At 37.0% G+C, this 17,375-nt stretch overlaps 2 protein-coding genes across 2 annotated transcripts in view; both read right to left on the reverse strand.

Moving 5' to 3' along the window:
* LOC107572252 (zinc finger protein 721-like) overlaps positions 1-17,375 on the reverse strand; it is a 53,080-nt gene that overhangs the window by 17,964 nt on the left and 17,741 nt on the right. The gene's annotated exons all lie outside the window — the stretch shown is intronic.
* LOC107572253 (tripartite motif-containing protein 47-like) lies at positions 5,598-9,456 on the reverse strand. Its single transcript, XM_016258677.1, has 7 exons — positions 9,401-9,456; positions 7,960-8,554; positions 7,329-7,424; positions 6,958-7,191; positions 6,736-6,886; positions 6,574-6,633; positions 5,598-5,765 (listed from the first exon to the last, which is right to left on the reverse strand). The coding sequence occupies exons 2-7, from the start codon at positions 8,548-8,550 to the stop codon at positions 5,650-5,652; spliced, it is 1,248 nt and encodes a 415-aa protein (XP_016114163.1). The 5' UTR covers positions 8,551-8,554; positions 9,401-9,456; the 3' UTR covers positions 5,598-5,649.

A 17,375-nucleotide genomic window follows, 5' to 3' on the forward strand; every position in this document is an offset into this window, starting at 1 on the left:
GTCCGATTTGAGAACCGATGAGCTGATGATACTGCGCATGCGTGATTCAGCGACAGCATGTGATCTGAACTACCGAACCGAACAGTAATGACTGTCACAGCACAGCAGCACCGCCCGGCGCCCGCCACAGGTGTCTGAACTCTGAACCGGACAACTGATTAATTACAAATAAACCGTAATGGATTATATATAGTAAGTGGAGCATAGTTTCTGCGCTGATGAAGACTAATTTATTGACGTCATAACTGTAAAACATCCTAGTTTGCAGATCACTGCCTGTATATGTGTTGATGCTTTAGATACAAAAATCTAAATTGTAAGAAACGTATCAGATTATAATGATGTTTTAATTGACTGATGTTATGATTACTGACTTTATATTTGAATGTGTTAAGCCCGCGATAGACTTGACGCCATTACGTCATCGCCAATGACGTCATTACATCGAGCGTAAAAGAATCAGTGAACCGTTTTTTTCAACCGGTTTATTTAATCGAACTGTCCGAAAGAACCGAACTTCCCATCACTAGAAGAAGTGAATGACATGTTCCCCGGCGCCTATTTATACTATAGTCACACCGGTAGTGACGTCATGGCTGTCGCCGGCCAACGTGTTGGTGTTTTTTCAATGTATGCTTCAGACACGGGTCACGACGAGGCGTTCCCCATAGCGACCCCTAGAGGACGCAGTGTCTCGTACATAAGTAACCCGAGATGTTTATTTCCATTAGGGACTACCAGTAACAGGCTGTTGCACGCATAAAATGCAACCTTTTTATTCTGACAGTGTATGATTTATATTAACATTACAGAATAGAACATGACCAATACGAACTTTTAACATTCAATTTAACTAAATGTAATTGCACATTATAGGCTACAATTTCAATTAGTTTATTGTGAAATAACTCAAACATGTATGTTTTTCTGTCCTCTAATAAGCATTGTTCTGGGCTGCGTTTCCCAAAAGCATCAATGCTTTCTTATGATACTTTTGGGAAACGCAGCCCTGTTTGAATACAGTGTCAGCAGTGAGTGAACACTCTCTGTGATTGATTGCTTCTGTCTCGCAACATTTGTGCGTTTAGATGAGCAGGAAAATAGTTCTATCCTACACAATTATTCGCTAACATAGGTTATTCGTCCAATTCAATGCATACTGTACGCATTACATTTTTTGTTAAATAATCAATCGCTGGTAAAAAAAAAAAAAAACACACCTTAGTATCGATATTTTTTTATTTGAGTATCGATACTTTCGATACTCGCATCAATATCGATATACCGATACTTCAGGATCGATACGCCCATCCCTAATACCCGATCCGGCAGAAAATGGCAGTATCGGAGCGATACCGATACTGAGTATCGGATTGGCGCACCACTAGAAAAAAACAGGCTCCGTTTCTCATTCATTTTTGTCTTTATGTACAGATTTATTATATTATATTTAGTCTTTGGCCTCCAAAATGTTTGTATTTAGCGGCAAGAAAACTGATTCGCTGTCAACAACGATATTACTTGGCAGCCAGTAGTGAGAACGCCCATGACCTCATGGCCAGCCCCTGGCGACATGCAGCGACAAAAGTCACTGCAAGTGTGAATGCAGCTTTATACCGTAAATTGCATTTTTATAATTGGATTCCGCAATTCCGTACGCGTTTTCCACATCGTGGAAATCATAGGGCCCTAGTTTCGCTTTCAGATGGGTCTGCTCTGCACCACTAACGTCTGTCTTGTACGTCTCCATCTTTCTTGTGATTTTAGCGCCCATTTGTTCTGCATCAATCGCTTCCAGGGCTTTTTTTTACTCTGTAACTAATGTGTTTCAAAATGTAGCAAAGTACAATACTTAAAACAAAACCTACTTAAGTAAAAGTAAAATTACAGATTTTAAAAATTACTTTAAAAAGTAGAAGTAAAAGAAGTAAAAGTAAAAAGCTACTCAATTACAGTAACCCAAGTAAATGTAATTCGCTACTTTCCACCTCTGCATCTTGCATTGTGAATATCGTTAAATATCAACATCTTTATATTACATTGGTCTTTAAGTCTGATTATTTTCTGTTGTTGTTTATATTTCATGTGATGTGTGACGCAGTTTGTGGCCTAAACATATAGTTTGCTGATAGTTTAATTCTTCAGAGCATATTGCGGTCAATGTACAAATACAATCATCACTTTAAACTAGCAACACAATTGAATCCTTCATTACAAATCTCAATAACTAATTTTCGACCAAAAACGTTATGATCTTTTGCCTTTTCACGGCAGAGCAGCTAATGACTTTAAGAGAGACAATAACCCAAATAACACCAGTAAATCAACTAAACCATGGCTGAAAAGCAAGGGAACGTGTGTGTTTTCTTGACCTTTAGCCAATTGTGATGCTGTGGCATAACCCAAAGAGGGTTGTGCTCAAGACAACCAAGAAATACTGATGAACTTAAGCAGATTTGTGTGTAAGGATGATCCAAAAAAGGAGCTATATAGAGTATGATTGGTGGAGGTTTTGCTAATAAATGAGGATCTACTGTACAAGTTACTGAATACAAGGGTTCACTTACTTTCACTACCCTGCACTGTGAATCAAAACTCAAAATATTTTATTGGGAGATCTGAAAGCTTCACAATCAAACAAGGGTTACATCATATTTCAATACATTTTTCAATATTCAAAGAGTTGCATCATATTTCAACACATTTTTCAGTATTCGTTGAATAAAATACCGGAGATAGCAAAAGATAATTGATAGTGTTAATTTGTTTGTATTATAATAATGACAATTTTGATCATTGTTTGTATTAAGACAATGTTTTGGTTATACAGAGGCAAGAAAAAGTCTGTGAGCCTTTGAAAATATTCAGCTTTTGTTACGCCACTGCGAGTAATCACTCACTGTATGTAATAAAAATGTTAAAAGAACAGACCATATTTTATGAGTAAGCAATGCAGAAATCAAAATGTTTTGAAAGAGTTCTCAAACGTATAAAACAAAAAAATGCAAAGAGTGTTGTTGAGGTAAAAATCTTCATATTCTGGTGGACTTTTAATAAGGGATTTAACTTGTAAAAAAAATATATATATATATAAGTCAAGGCACTCATGGATTAAAACAATGCAAAAAGCCTTACTCGTGTACTCATGACTACATTATTTATATATATATATATACCGTATTGGCCCGAATATAAGACGACCCTGATTATAAGACGACCCCCCTTTTTACAGATGTACCTTTTGGAAAAAGGCTTTTTAAAAACCAGATCTTGTTTTTTCTCAGTAAAACACATTTTGTCTTCAATTATTTTAATATTGCATATTTTTCCTATTTTAATTTTTGTTTTGAAAGTATGGTAAAAACTGGTCAAATGTACCAACAATCACATTTAAAAAATACACTTTTTGATATACCATTAAAAAAATCTTATTAACAGTAGTCTTACTGTAGTCTTCAAATCTGGGTACTGTCTTACGTTTTAAAATCACAAAGAGAGTTTGGTCCCATCATCCCAACATGACAGTCACGACTCATGCAGGTGTAAGGTTTTCTTTCTCTTTAGTTTTTACTCGCGATCTTTACAACACGCATTACATTACGTATTTCATGGCACACTCGCGTATTTGGCGCCATCTATTGTTGTGGGTGTATTATTGACATGCCAAAGTCTAGACCCCGAATATAAGACGACCGTGTTTTTTCAGATGTATTTCCAAGAAAAAAACATTGTCTTATATTTGGGTCAATACGGTATATATATATACGTATCTCATCACGATAATTTTTTTTCATATCAGTTGATATCGATAATTATCACGGTAAATGTCAAATCTTTATTTCTTTCAAGTTGAAAGTTGTAGAAACCAGACCATTAATTTTCCTTAACAAAATAAATATCTAAATAGAAAAATTAATTTATTAGTTTCTGCATGTCCTAATGAGTGATATTGTTTCAAATCAAGAAACAGGTTTGGGTTGCCTGATAATATTAATAATAATTATATCACGTTTTGTCTCTTAGAAATGCACATTTGATAGCAGCTTGAATTAGGATGAAACGATGTAAATTTTTGTTCATTATCAAAATCAGTTAAGATATCTTAAATTGGTAGCAACCTCAGTTTTATATGGTTAAATTTATTCTGACCAAGTTTTTATTAATTTATTTGTAAATTAAGCATCGGTCTCCCATAGTAACATACATTTAAATCATGATAAACAGTTCATTTGTGTTCATCGCTGAATTCAAGCGCTTCACACTGTATCTCACAGCGAGGTTTAAAGGGGTCATATGATGCAAATTCAAGTTTTCCTTTCTCTTTGGAGTGTTACAAGCTGTTCGTGAATAGTCTGTGCAACTTTAGGGATCTTATCTAAAGTCTCAAACCCAAAGAGATATTCTTTATAAAAGTTAAGTGTCAGCCACGCTTACCTAAAACACCTCGTTCTAACACGCCCCCACATGTCTACCTCACGATGTGGGAAGATTTGCATAACGCCGCCCAAATGTTCACGCAAAGAAAGAAGGCGTATTATCGCTGTAGTATTGTTGTTGCCGCCGCTGCCATGTTGTGAAGACGCTGTGTGTTTCGTTGTGAAAGCGAAACTACTTTGTTTGGTCTTCCAAAAATGGACACGACTAGAAATCAGTGGTTAAGTTGTATTTACAACACTGTTCCAGAACACTTCAACCCAAATATTCAGATGTGTGCAGCACATTTTATGGAGGACTGTTTCCTGATCCTGGGAGAGGAGACTACAATGCCGGCTACACACAAAGGCTGTTTCTATAAAGTGGGGCAGTTCCCACTTTGCAAGTACAGTCAGGAGCTTCTGACTCACAGCCGGTAAGTACCTTTTTATATTTAAAGAATTTGCCACTGATGATTCAAACGTGAGTTTTGAGCAGTGTAGAGTAGCGCTTGTTGTTTGTCATTTCTCCGATCACAAATGCAGACAGTTTTATTTTTACATGGCGCGATGTAACTCATCGTATAAAGAGACAGTATAAGTCGTTATAATCCGTAATTACGTCCCCCCCCGGATGCAACAAATGCCTCGTTTATAATGGGTTTTAATGTTTTTGTCTCGTCGCTCCGGCTGGGCAGGGCATCATCACAGTAACATTTCCGTCACACGCGTGAGGTATTCGGCCAATCACAATACACTGGATAGCTGGCCAATCACAGCACACCTCGCTTTTCAGAACGATGAGCTTTGTAAAAATCGACGCGTTTCAGAAAGGCGAGGCATAGAGGAGAAGCAATAATGTACAGTATGTGGAAATTAATGTGTTTTTAACCTTAAACCGCATAAACACATTTCATTACACCAAATACACAAAATAATGTTCTTTTTAGCAGCATCATATGACCCCTTTAATGCTTGTGTGACCGAGTAAACGCATCTGCTCTAGTGAGCTTGTGCCGCGCAGCAGTCTGAACTGTGATCCGAGCAGATAAACGGTCCGTGGGGCTTGATTCAAATGAGTCACGCTGTTTCGTTCCACTTTTGGCGCATAAACATTATATCGAACACTTCGTATCGTGTTATCGAGAAATTATATCGCGATAATTATCTTTATCAAATTATTTATATATATATATATATATATATATATATGAGTTGAGTTCAGGCTAATAAGTCTTCATCTGTATGAATCCCAAAAAGCTGAAATTGAGTGAATTCGAGTTAAATCGATTGTGGATCCCAGAAACTCTGGCTTTAGTCTGGGGCGAGCCTGCGTGCCCACTGGATGAGAATCTGATGGAGATAAACACATAATTATTCATGACATTCTATCATTATTATAACACATTAGCTGGATCTATTATCATTTTATAATTTTAATTTTTCACAGGACCCACGGCCAAATACATGCTTTGTGTGCTCGTCGTCTCCTGATTAGAACCCAAAATAGATCAATATTAAGTCTGCTTTTTAAAACAAAGACAAGAGGCAGTAGAATGTCTAGTATATGTGTCTTAAACCACCAGGGAAACTCTGAATATACATGCAATGTGTGCATGTCAACAGATAAAGTTTGATTGGAAGCTTGTGACATAAACGCACAGATCACCCTGATCACATTATTTAGCATTATGTAAACACTATGTTTGGATTCAACAATCTCACTCCGATTGACACAAAAGCTGTTCATGTAAATGTAGCTAATCTTATTTTTTCTTGAATACTAAAGTCTAAACCCTTTACAGTTACGTGTTCATGATCAAATAACATCATTATTGTCAAAAAATGGTTAATGCAAAATGTAAACCTAAATTTCTTGTCAGTCCACATATAATTTATCAAAACAAATAGTTTTAGTTCAGATTATTATTGCACTAAGAAGTTTGTACTGTAAAGTGACTAATGGATCCATCACTAATGGAGATGCAACTGATCCATGATGATAATTATGATTATTATCACTTATTTGTTGCAGCCCAATGCATTTTAAATACAAAAGGAAAAAAAATATTGTCTTGAACTGAATTACACAATTAATTCAGTGAAAAAGAATAAACCACTAGACTGGATTTTAGATTTGTGTTTTTGTAGAGCAACTCACGTTCTTTGAACCCCTCTCTGGTCTGAGATTTGGGAGTCTGGATGACATGGACGGTTTTCACTACAAAACACATCTGCAATTTAGCTCTTCAGTCACATTCAAATTAAACTACAACTAGTTTATATTTAATAAACTCTTTTCTGAAAATAAATCCGTATTTACCTAACTTTGACATATTTTGTATGCCATCTACGCAGAACTGCTGCAGTTTGTCTCTGAGCTGAGAGACTGATTTCACTACTTCATCAAAAGAGGGCTGAGAACTGACAGCGAAGCCATCTGTAGATCCAGAGAGAGAGCCAGATGGCCAACTCTACAGACACAGACAAAAACGTCTGTTACACCTGCTGAATCAATGACTTCTTAATGAATAAATGTAAACACCTTGAGGAAATGAATATGGTCCTCTGTCTCTGAAAGCTGCTCCAGCGCAGCGTCTCTCCTCTTCAGATCATCAATCTCCTGCTTCAGTCGCTCCAGTCGTTCTTCAGCTCGACTCACTGCAGCTCTTTCCTGATCTCTGATCAGCTGTTTCACCTCAGAGCGACGTTTCTCAATGGAGTGTATGAGTTCAGTGAGGATCCTCTCACTGTCCTCCACTGCTGTCTGTGCAGAGTGCTGTTATAGGACACGCATTACAGTCGGTTCATCACTAGCACTACCTCAAACAGCAACGGTGCCACTAAAAGAGCTCCAGCACTGCAGGAGAGTCTCAAACTGAGACTCAAATTTCTCTTTTTTTCCACTAAACTCACCTTATGAGACGCCACAGCCTCTCTCAGCTTCTTAAGATCGTTCTCTTTCTTCTGGATTACCTTCTGGATTTTTCTCTGGTTCTCCTCCAAATGACTCTACAGAAAACAGAAATGTGTTTAAATCAATAAATGTTTATGAGAAGATGCTAACCCAGGCAAAAACTAAATAAATAACTGTAATAGTGTAGTATTGAATGTTCAGCATCATTCCTCCAGTCTTCAGTGTCACATGATCTTCAGAAATCATTCTAATATGCTGATTTGCTGCTCAAGAAACATTTCTGAGTATTATCAATGCTGGAAACAGTTGTGCTGCACAATATTTCTGCGGCAACTTATTACATTTTATATTTCAAGATTCGTTGATGAATAGAAAGTTCAAAAGATCAGTCTTTTGTAACATTATGAATATCTTTACTGTCACTTTTGATCGATTTTAATGTGTCCATGCTGAAAAAGTTTCTCAAAAAAAAAAAAATCATCCCAAACAAATGCAGTGTATATTATATTTTAGAGTGAATGATCTAATGCCTGCATGAGTTCAGTACTGCAACTCAATCTTTCCTAAACATAACAAAATATGAGGAGAGAAACAACATTAACTGTCACAAGGTCCTGTATAGAGCAGTACCTGTTTTTCTTTCCATTCTGATGCAGCGGATACAGTGTCATGGTTTTTGTGTTCATCCACCAAACACAGCACACAGATACACTGCTGGTCAGTGCGGCAGTAAATATCCAGCATTTTATCATGTTGAGGGCAGATCATCTCCTGCAGTCGCCCAGTGGCGTCCATCAGATTGTGTCTTTTACCTCTGAAGAGATTCTCATGCTGTTCAAGGTGATCTTGACAGTAAGAGCTTCGACACTCCAGACACGATTTCGCTGCTTTCTGTTTAACCCCAGTGCAGGCATTGCACTGAACATCTCCAGATCCAGCGTGATGAACTGCAGGAGCAGCAGCTTGGAGTCTCGTCTTTCTGAGCTTCTCCACCATTTCGGCAATCACCACATTCTTCCCTAAAACTGGTCTTGGACTGAAGGTCTGTCTGCACTGAGGACATCTGTAGATTCCCTTCCAAACCTCCTCGTCCCAGGAACCTGAGATGCATCCCTTACAGTAACTGTGTCCGCAGGGGATCGTCACTGGCTCCTTCAGCAGACCCAGACACACTGGACAGCTGAACTGATCCTCAGCCCATGAGATACTGGCTTCTGCCATTTCACTGGATGAACACAGACATGATACACACTGCAGCTTGACAGTCGAGTTTATTTACTGTACCTTCCTGATTGACTACATACTTAAGAAACAGGTTTTTCTGTATGGAGTGACTTACCGTAACTTGTTCATTTCCGTGTTTTTTTTTTAATGATTACTGTTTAGATGACAAAGTTGTCTAAAATATTTAGCATGATTTAACTCTTTGCATACCGATTTCACAAATGAATGAAATCAATGCATGGAAGTTTAAAAATGTTGAGTGAAAAATCCAAAAGAATAAATCCACTATTTTATTAACAGTGATTGCATTTATATAAAAAGTAATCTTTTCGAACACAAACACGCACTGTGTGGAAAAATGTTTAATGAAGTCATACTGTACAAGTACTGAATATTCTTTAGGGGTGTAGGAATGTGGTTGGATGAGATCTGAAAAACTCTGCTCATAATGTTCCAGTAGGAGTTTATATAATGTCTATTTAACTTAAGGCTTAAACGTGTAGTGCATTAGTTTGCTTTAATGTGTAGGAAGCGGGCTGTTTCTCTATCCGATCACTGTTATTCCTCTGGAAAACTCCTAAAGATCACTAGTACACAAACAGCTCGGAGTGGAAATGCAGCTCTGAATATTAGTTTTATTAACGAAAAGTATCATGCAAGTGCTGAAGACAAACTCACAAACATTTAGAATACATTTAGAAATCAGACCACTTTCATTTTCTATATTCTAATATATTAAGCAGGTATTCTGTGCTTACTTTTCGCTTTGCTGAATTCAGCAATTACCTACATCCAGAATAAGAGTCTAAAAGCTTAAAAGCAAACTCAGAATAGACTCTGAGCTCACCTGTCTGAAGAAATCCCCACACACAGCGACTCCTGCGTCTTTGGTCTCTGCCAGTGTTTTTGTCTGATTCTTTAGACTCTGAAAAACAAATGAGCCGTAGTTCCGGTGTTTGTGCTGAAATCGGTGACCTAGCGAAAACTTTGCTGATCGGTAAATAAAGGCTTGGAGTCTGACACTTTCTGCATCCCCTATAGAGACAGAGTGCATTTAGGCCACGCCCACACCGGGCAATTATCCAACACTCTCCATTGACTTTCTATTGCAGGAAGCTGCCTCCTTGTCATTTCTGACTTGTAACAAAATACAGAGCACTGCCTAAAAGCTGCTATGTGACAAGGTGTACAGCAAACAAGCTAAACACCCCACAACTACGTTGACCCAATTTAAATAAAACTAAAGTAATGATGTTTGGCAATTATAAATAGAACTCAGAAGTATTAATATATAGATGGTGTTGCAATATAAAAAGTGTCAGAAATTAAATTCTTAGGGATAGCTATGGACAGTAAATTAAGCTGGAAAACACACATCAGATACATACAAGGTAAATTATCCAAAGGTATCTATATAATTAATCAAGTTAAATATGCCCTGGAATATAATGCATTATATATATATATATATTGTATTGTTCATTAGTTTTGCCCTACTTAACTTATTGTATAGACGTTTGAGGCAATAACTATAAAAGTTCACTACAGCCCCTCTTCATACTTCAAAAACGTGCAGTTAGAATCATACATACGGTGGGATATTTTGATCACACAAATATATTATTTCTGCAATCCAGACTATTAAAACTTTTTGATTTAGTTGATTTTTATACTGCACAACTCTTGTATAGAGCCAACAAAAATGAACTACCGGGCAATATTCAAAAGTTCTTTACAGGAAGAGAGGGGGCCTATAATCTGAGGGGATGTGGGAACCTTAAAGTCCAGGTGGTGAGAGAGAACACCAGGAAAAGTTTGTGTGTGTCGGTGTGTGGTGTCAGACTTTGGAATGGTTTGGGGACACAGCTCAAGCAATGTCCAAATATTTAGCTATTTAAATCAAGATACAAAGAAATGGTGTTGAAAATATATAAGGCTGAGGGAGGGATCTTGGTGTTCTAAGGATAGTGATTATGGGGTGATGGTTATTGTATAAAACACGGTAGTAGGGATGATCATAACTGTTCTTACTATTAATATTGATACTATAAATGGTGATATAATTACAACAGAACGGGATACGATTACATAGCTGAGCAAATAATGATAATGATAATGACAGGAGCAGATATTAATGTTTATTATAAATATTATTATTGTTATTATAAAACTGTGATTTAACAATATAATAGGATATGGTTATATTTTATATATTACATGATTATTATAAATACTGGGACATATTAGAATGTTTTTAATAATGAGGATTATTATAATTTTATTATATTATATTTTATTATTGTGATTATTGAGACGGACATATTGTATTTGGGTATTTGTATATAACTTTTATAATATCACATAAATTATTAGTAACAGACAATGGCAGTAACCATATGGTGTAATATATGGGAATGAATTGGGGGTGGGAGCAAATAAGTTCTACTTCTTTCCACTCCCTTTCGAGCAAGTATTATGTGTAAATATGTGTATGGATATGTGTAACATAATTGTATATGTATGGATAAATATATATGTGAGATAAACTGTTCTATTTTTCTATGTATGTGCATTGAAATATATATATATATATATATATATATATATTGCTCGAAATAAACTTAAACTTAAAGAGCATCTCAGGAACCACACTCCGGTGGTTTGAGTCTTACCTCTCAGATAGGTCCTTCAAGGTATCTTGGAGAGGTGAGGTGTCCAAGTCACAACATCTAGCTACTGGGGTGCCTCAGGGCTCAGTTCTTGGACCACTTCTCTTCTCTGTCTACATGGCATCACTAGGTTCTGTCATTCAGAAACATGGCTTTTCATATCACTACTATGCTGATGACACTCAACTCTACCTCTCATTCCATCCTGATGATCTGACGATAGCTGCTCGCATCTCAGCTGGTCTAACAGACATTGCTTGCTGGATGAAGGACTATTACCTTCAACTCAACCTGGCTAAGACAGAACTGCTTGTGGTTTCAGCAAACCCATCGTTTCATCACAATTTCACCATCCAGTTAGGCACATCAACCATAACTCCTTCAAAAACAGCCAGAAATCTTGGAGTTATGATTGATGATCAGCTGACTTTCTCAGACCACATTGCTAAAACTGCCCGGTCCTGCAGATTTGCTTTATTCAACATCAAGAAGATCAGGCCCTTTCTTTCGGAACATGCTTCACAACTCCTTGTTCAAGCTCTTGTTCTGTCCAGGCTGGACTATTGCAATGCTCTCTTGGCAGGTCTTCCAGCCACTTCTATCAAGCCTTTACAATTAATCCAGAACTCTGCAGCATTGATTTTTAACAAGCCGAAAAGAATGCACATCACACCTCTGTTTATTAATTTGCACTGGCTACCAGTAGCTGCTCGCATTAAATTCAAGGCATTAATGTTTGCCTACAAAACCACCACTGGCTCTGCACCCCTTTACCTAAATTCATTATTTCGCAATCTTCAAGAATCAGCTAAAATCACATCTCTTACATCTTTATTTGACCCTCTAACTCTAGCACTCTCTATTCTAATTCTATTCTTTATAAAGATAAAAATAAAAACGTGCCACTTTTAAACTTGCACTCTATTTATTTACTAACTGCTTGTTTTCTTAAAAAAAACTAACACTTGCTTCTCTAATCTTTTGCATTCTATCTATTTTAAATTTAAATCTATCTAAATTTTAATTATTATATGATTTAAGGAAAAATGTGCTACATGTACTGCATTAAGCTAACTGAGACTTGTTATAGCACTTGCATATCATTGCTTTTTTTAAATTTTGATTGCATCCATTGTCCTCATTTGTAAGTCGCTTTGGATAAAAGCATCTGCTAAATGTCTAAATGTAAATGTAATGTAATCTAAATGTTTTTTTATGACCAAGTCATTCTCCTCACATGCTATTGAGCTTTAAATTTGCGTTTGAGCCCATTCGGTAGTGAAAAGTAGAATTTTTGATGTATGATTTTTTTTTTTATAAATATCAAAAATGTAAAAGGTATATAATTATAGTAAGTTACTAGTGAACTGTTGCCAGGTAGTTACTGTAATTTCTCCAAGAAGTTGTTTACAGTGTATTTATTTTAAAACATATAAAAAAAATGGAAAAGATGTGCATTATAATTGACACCTAGATGAACACTTTACAGTTGCTTTTATGACCATACGTCACTCTCCTCAAATGCTATTGAGCCTTAAATTTGCATTTGAGCCCATTCGGTTCTGAAAAAAATCGAATTTTTTAACAAATGATGTCCAGTTTATTTTAAAGGGGTGGTTCACTTTTTTTTTTCTAGGCTTGATTGTGTTTATGGGGTGCAGTCATGTGTTAATGCTTTGTTTAAAAAAACAAACAAATTTTTACGTAATTTACCTTCATTCCACACCTCTATGTCCCTTCTCTGAGAAACAGGCTGATCTTTTCCTGTTTTTATGAAGCCCCACCCTCAGAAATAGGCAATGGGCTCTGATTGGTTAGCTAGCCCAGTGTGTTGTGATTGGCTAAACCGCCTCTAGTGCGTGTCTAAACGTCCCGCCCCTCTCCTCAGCGGCATGTGCTCTGGTTGTATTGTAAACAATGGCATCGTATATATTGTGAGAAGCAGAGGATATTATTGAAGAGGATCGCGCAGAACCTGTGCAAGCACAGCTTTTAATGGTAGCCTATGTTTTTTGTTTGTTGTTGTCTCATACTTTTAGATACGCTGTTATTTGTAAATGCTACTGCTTCTGTTAGCTTTTAATATATCAGTTTTATCCTGATTAAAGCTTTAATACGGTACGGCAACTGCACGCGCGTCTATGTTTAATGCTTCTCATAGCTATGTGAAAATACTAAGTGTATAATTGGAACAGTTCATTGTTGGAGCTGAGCTGAATGAGAAAAAGAGAGAGAGAGAGACTCAGAGAGAGAGAGAGAGAGAGAGAGAGAAAGATGCAGGGCAGGGGAACGCGAGGAACAGTGCTAAGAACCGCTGCTTTAGAACATTGATTTTGAAACGTGTGAATCCATTAGAATCGTTAGAAGACAGAATCGTGATTCATATATGAATAGATTTTTACGTGCACCTCTAGTTTTCTCTTCCTCTTCTTTAAAGCAGCGCAGCATGGCCCCGCCCCCCTTTGATGCATGTTCCCGAGGGCGGGGTTTATCTGGGTTTGTGATGTCACGAACCCGGGAAGTAACTTGTTGTAGTTCCTCCCAGACGTTTTTGTAGGTATTAAACCACCAGAAATTTAAAAGACGATATCTCCGTTTGCATCGAACTTTCAGCTTTGTAACTTTGCAGATATTGTTTATGTTCAAACAGCAACATTACACACTAACTAATGTTAACGTGAAATCGCAATCAACCACCCCTTTAATAAATATAAAAAATGTATAAGGTGTGCATTGTAGTTGACACCTAGATGAACACTTTATAGTTGTTTTTATGACCGTAAGTCATTCTCCTCATGCTTTTGAGCCATAAATTTGCTTTTGAGCCCATTCGGTTGTGAAAAAGTAGCATATTTTAGATATGATTTACAGTTTATTTTAATAAATATCAAAAATGTTAAAGGTATGCATTATAGTTGATACCTAGATGAACACTTTACAGTTGTTTTTATGACTAAGTCATTCTCATCAAATGTTATTGACATTAGAAAAGTGTACACCAATATTGCATGTAACTTTAGAGACGGTCCGTAAATTTGCAAATATCGAACGTCCAACGTCAAGCCAACTTTATGCCAGTTGTTTATGACACAAAAGTAGAGCGCAACATGTCATATTACTCTGAGAACTGCGCCCACTGGAGGGAAAGGTAATTGATGACAAGACCATTCATTATTTTTAACCACGTCAAAGGATCATTTCGCCACTCTATGTGAATCTGAGAGGAGGAGATATATTAAGAAACTAAATTTAATTGGTCTGTGTCAGTGCCCCCTTTCCTAACCTTCCTTTTGTTTGAGAAATGATCCAACTGAACGGCCCAACGTGAAATACCCGAAACCTACAACTATTTGTGTCCTAAACTTTAATTTTTGGGGAGGTTGACAGCTTATAAAAACGTAGTTGTGGGTTTTTTAGCTTGTTTGCTGTACACCTTGTCACATAGCAGCTTTTAGGCATTGCTCTGTTTTTTGTTCGGTAGACTTCCAAATAGAATCAATAACAACAGCTAAGTCCCTCTAGAGTAAATTATTTTTGATAACAAGCAAAATATGTTTGCTGTGTAGACGGACTTATTGAAAATACAAATTCATTCTGTGCCAGCAGGAGGTGCTTCAAAGAGGGAGAAACAGAGGTTTCCCCAGTAAGGGCTGTACACAAAGCAGTGATGAGTTTACAAGCCCTGCTTTATCAGGCATATAACATGCCAGATTAAATGAAAATTACATTGAACATTTTCTAAAGACAGCCTTCCTTCAGAAATACAGTGATATAAAAACATCCGCACCTCATTTTACATTTTTTAATGTGCAGTACATGCTCATGTTTATTCAACGAAGCCTTTTGGAAAATTCGGCGTGACATCAGAGCAAGTCGGACCTAACTCGGACACTTTTATAACCAGCATGCATCTCGCGGAGGTCACCGGTGATCGGTTCTGCGCAGATTTTACTCATCTCAAACAAGCCTCTTAACTTGAACAATGGTCTCGCGCTGATGACGTCGGCATCCAGGTAGGCACGCCCAGGGCACGCGATTCATACGCCCACAGTGGGTTATGATTGGTCGACTGACAAGCTCAAATCTAAATAATAATACTAATAAATTGGCTAAAGAGTACGAGTGTCCCATGTGGGAGGAGTTCGCTGCCAGGAAAGTCTCAAAAATACACACACAAATCCAAGGCGATTCACATACACAGCCCATTATAAACTCATGAATTTTAAACAATCAAAAATGTTGTGCAGTTGTACATCTGTGAATTGTGTTTTGCATTTGTGAAACGTATTTTATGAATATATATTCTTATTTTGTGCACGTGATTTGTTTTTTGATATAAAAACATCCGCACCTCATTTTACATTTTTTAATGTGCAGTACATGCTCATGTTTATTCAACGAAGCCTTTTGGAAAATTCGGCGTGACATCAGAGCAAGTCGGACCTAACTCGGACACTTTTATAACCAGCATGCATCTCGCGGAGATCACCGGTGATCGGTTCTGCACAGATTTTACTCATCTCAAACAAGCCTCTTAACTTGAACAATGGTCTCGCGCTGATGACGTCGGCATCCAGGTAGGCACGCCCAGGGCACGCGATTCATACGCCCACAGTGGGTTATGATTGGTCGACTGACAAGCTCAAATCTAAATAATAATACTAATAAATTGGCTAAAGAGTACGAGTGTCCCATGTGGGAGGAGTTCGCTGCCAGGAAAGTCTCAAAAATACACACACAAATCCAAGGCGATTCACATACACAGCCCATTATAAACTCATGAATTTTAAACAATCAAAAATGTTGTGCAGTTGTACATCTGTGAATTGTGTTTTGCATTTGTGAAACGTATTTTATGATTATAAAGTCCCATGTGGGAGGAGTTCGCTGCCAGGAAAGTCTCAAAAATACACACACAAATCCAAGGCGATTCACATACACAGCCCATTATAAACTCATGAATTTTAAACAATCAAAAATGTTGTGCAGTTGTACATCTGTGAATTGTGTTTTGCATTTGTGAAACGTATTTTATGAATATATATTCTTATTTTGTGCACGTGATTTGTTTTTTTGTGAATATATATATATTTTTTGTGCACGTGAATTATTTCTCATGCATGTGAATTGGGTTATAAATGTGTGCATCACGTCTTTTGCATGAATTATTATTGAGATCATTCTGGCTCTATACCTGTATAGTGTATGGCAGTTGAGTGCACTATATCAGAAAGGAGTGAACGAATGCGGACGCTGACGTATACACTGCACGTCAGAGAGTGTCACTTTCGATTTCACGGTCTTGTCAGGTTTTACAATAAAATATAAATGTCTGTTTTGCTTACGTCTATACACCTTTCACCTTTTAAGACAAAAAAAAAGATGGATTCATTATTTTTAATTAAAATGCACAACAACAATAAAACAGTAAGATTCAATGACAAACTAGCTTACAAAACGTTATTAAGAAAAACAAATAAGATGAGGCATGGCATAGGCCTACACGCTGTATTAGGGTATATAATGACTAATTACAGAACGTTTAGCAAACACTGAGGAATCAAAAATAAAGAAAAAAGAGAGAGCCTTCATAGCATAACCTGAGGTAAACAGCAAAGATCAACTTTTCAAAATGAAAACAAAACAAAAAGAAAAGTAAAACTAAACTTGCTGCCGGTGAGTGCTTGCATGTTTTTCCCCCCCAAAAGAATACCAACATGTTCACCTTCTCTGGTTTAAGAAGCGGTGTTTTACTTTACTTCAGCGTGAAAACCATCAATATTCGCTTAATTTTTGCTGAGCGCACCTTCTGCAATTAATAGTAAATGTAACCAAAACAGGTAATTATTATTTTTATATGAATAATAAAATAAATATAAGGAAAACTCGCCCACTCGATTTTGTAATATTCTCTAATTTTGTAGTCCGTATGAAAAGGTGTATTTCTATTAAAGGCAGGTCCATGTGGAGATGCCGAGTCAGCGTCGGCATTCGGCAACCTCATCTTTGCACCCGACACTGACTCAGAAAGCACTAGTTTAGTAATAAATAATTAAAGTGTCTTCTTTTCCCCCGACACGTTCATAATCACTTTGCCGGTGCTTTGAGGCAATTGCTTTATGCGCGAGCTTAAGCTCTAGCCTAATACGTATG

This window comes from Sinocyclocheilus grahami, unplaced genomic scaffold (assembly GCF_001515645.1).
Source record: "Sinocyclocheilus grahami isolate Dianchi unplaced genomic scaffold, SAMN03320097.WGS_v1.1 scaffold1724.1, whole genome shotgun sequence".
NCBI classification, from domain to species: Eukaryota; Metazoa; Chordata; class Actinopteri; order Cypriniformes; family Cyprinidae; genus Sinocyclocheilus; species Sinocyclocheilus grahami.

Bases quoted from the DNA above. Each gene is read 5' to 3' on its own strand.
- LOC107572253 (XM_016258677.1), bottom strand. From the start codon at position 8,550: ATGGCAGAAGCCAGTATCTCATGGGCTGAGGATCAGTTCAGCTGTCCA. The intron at 6,887-6,957 runs GTGTTTACATTT...CTGTGTCTGTAG, and splicing joins ACCATATTCATTTCCTCAAG to AGTTGGCCATCTGGCTCTCT. The intron at 5,766-6,573 runs GTGAGTTGCTCT...TATCTCCATCAG, and splicing joins CAGAGAGGGGTTCAAAGAAC to ATTCTCATCCAGTGGGCACG.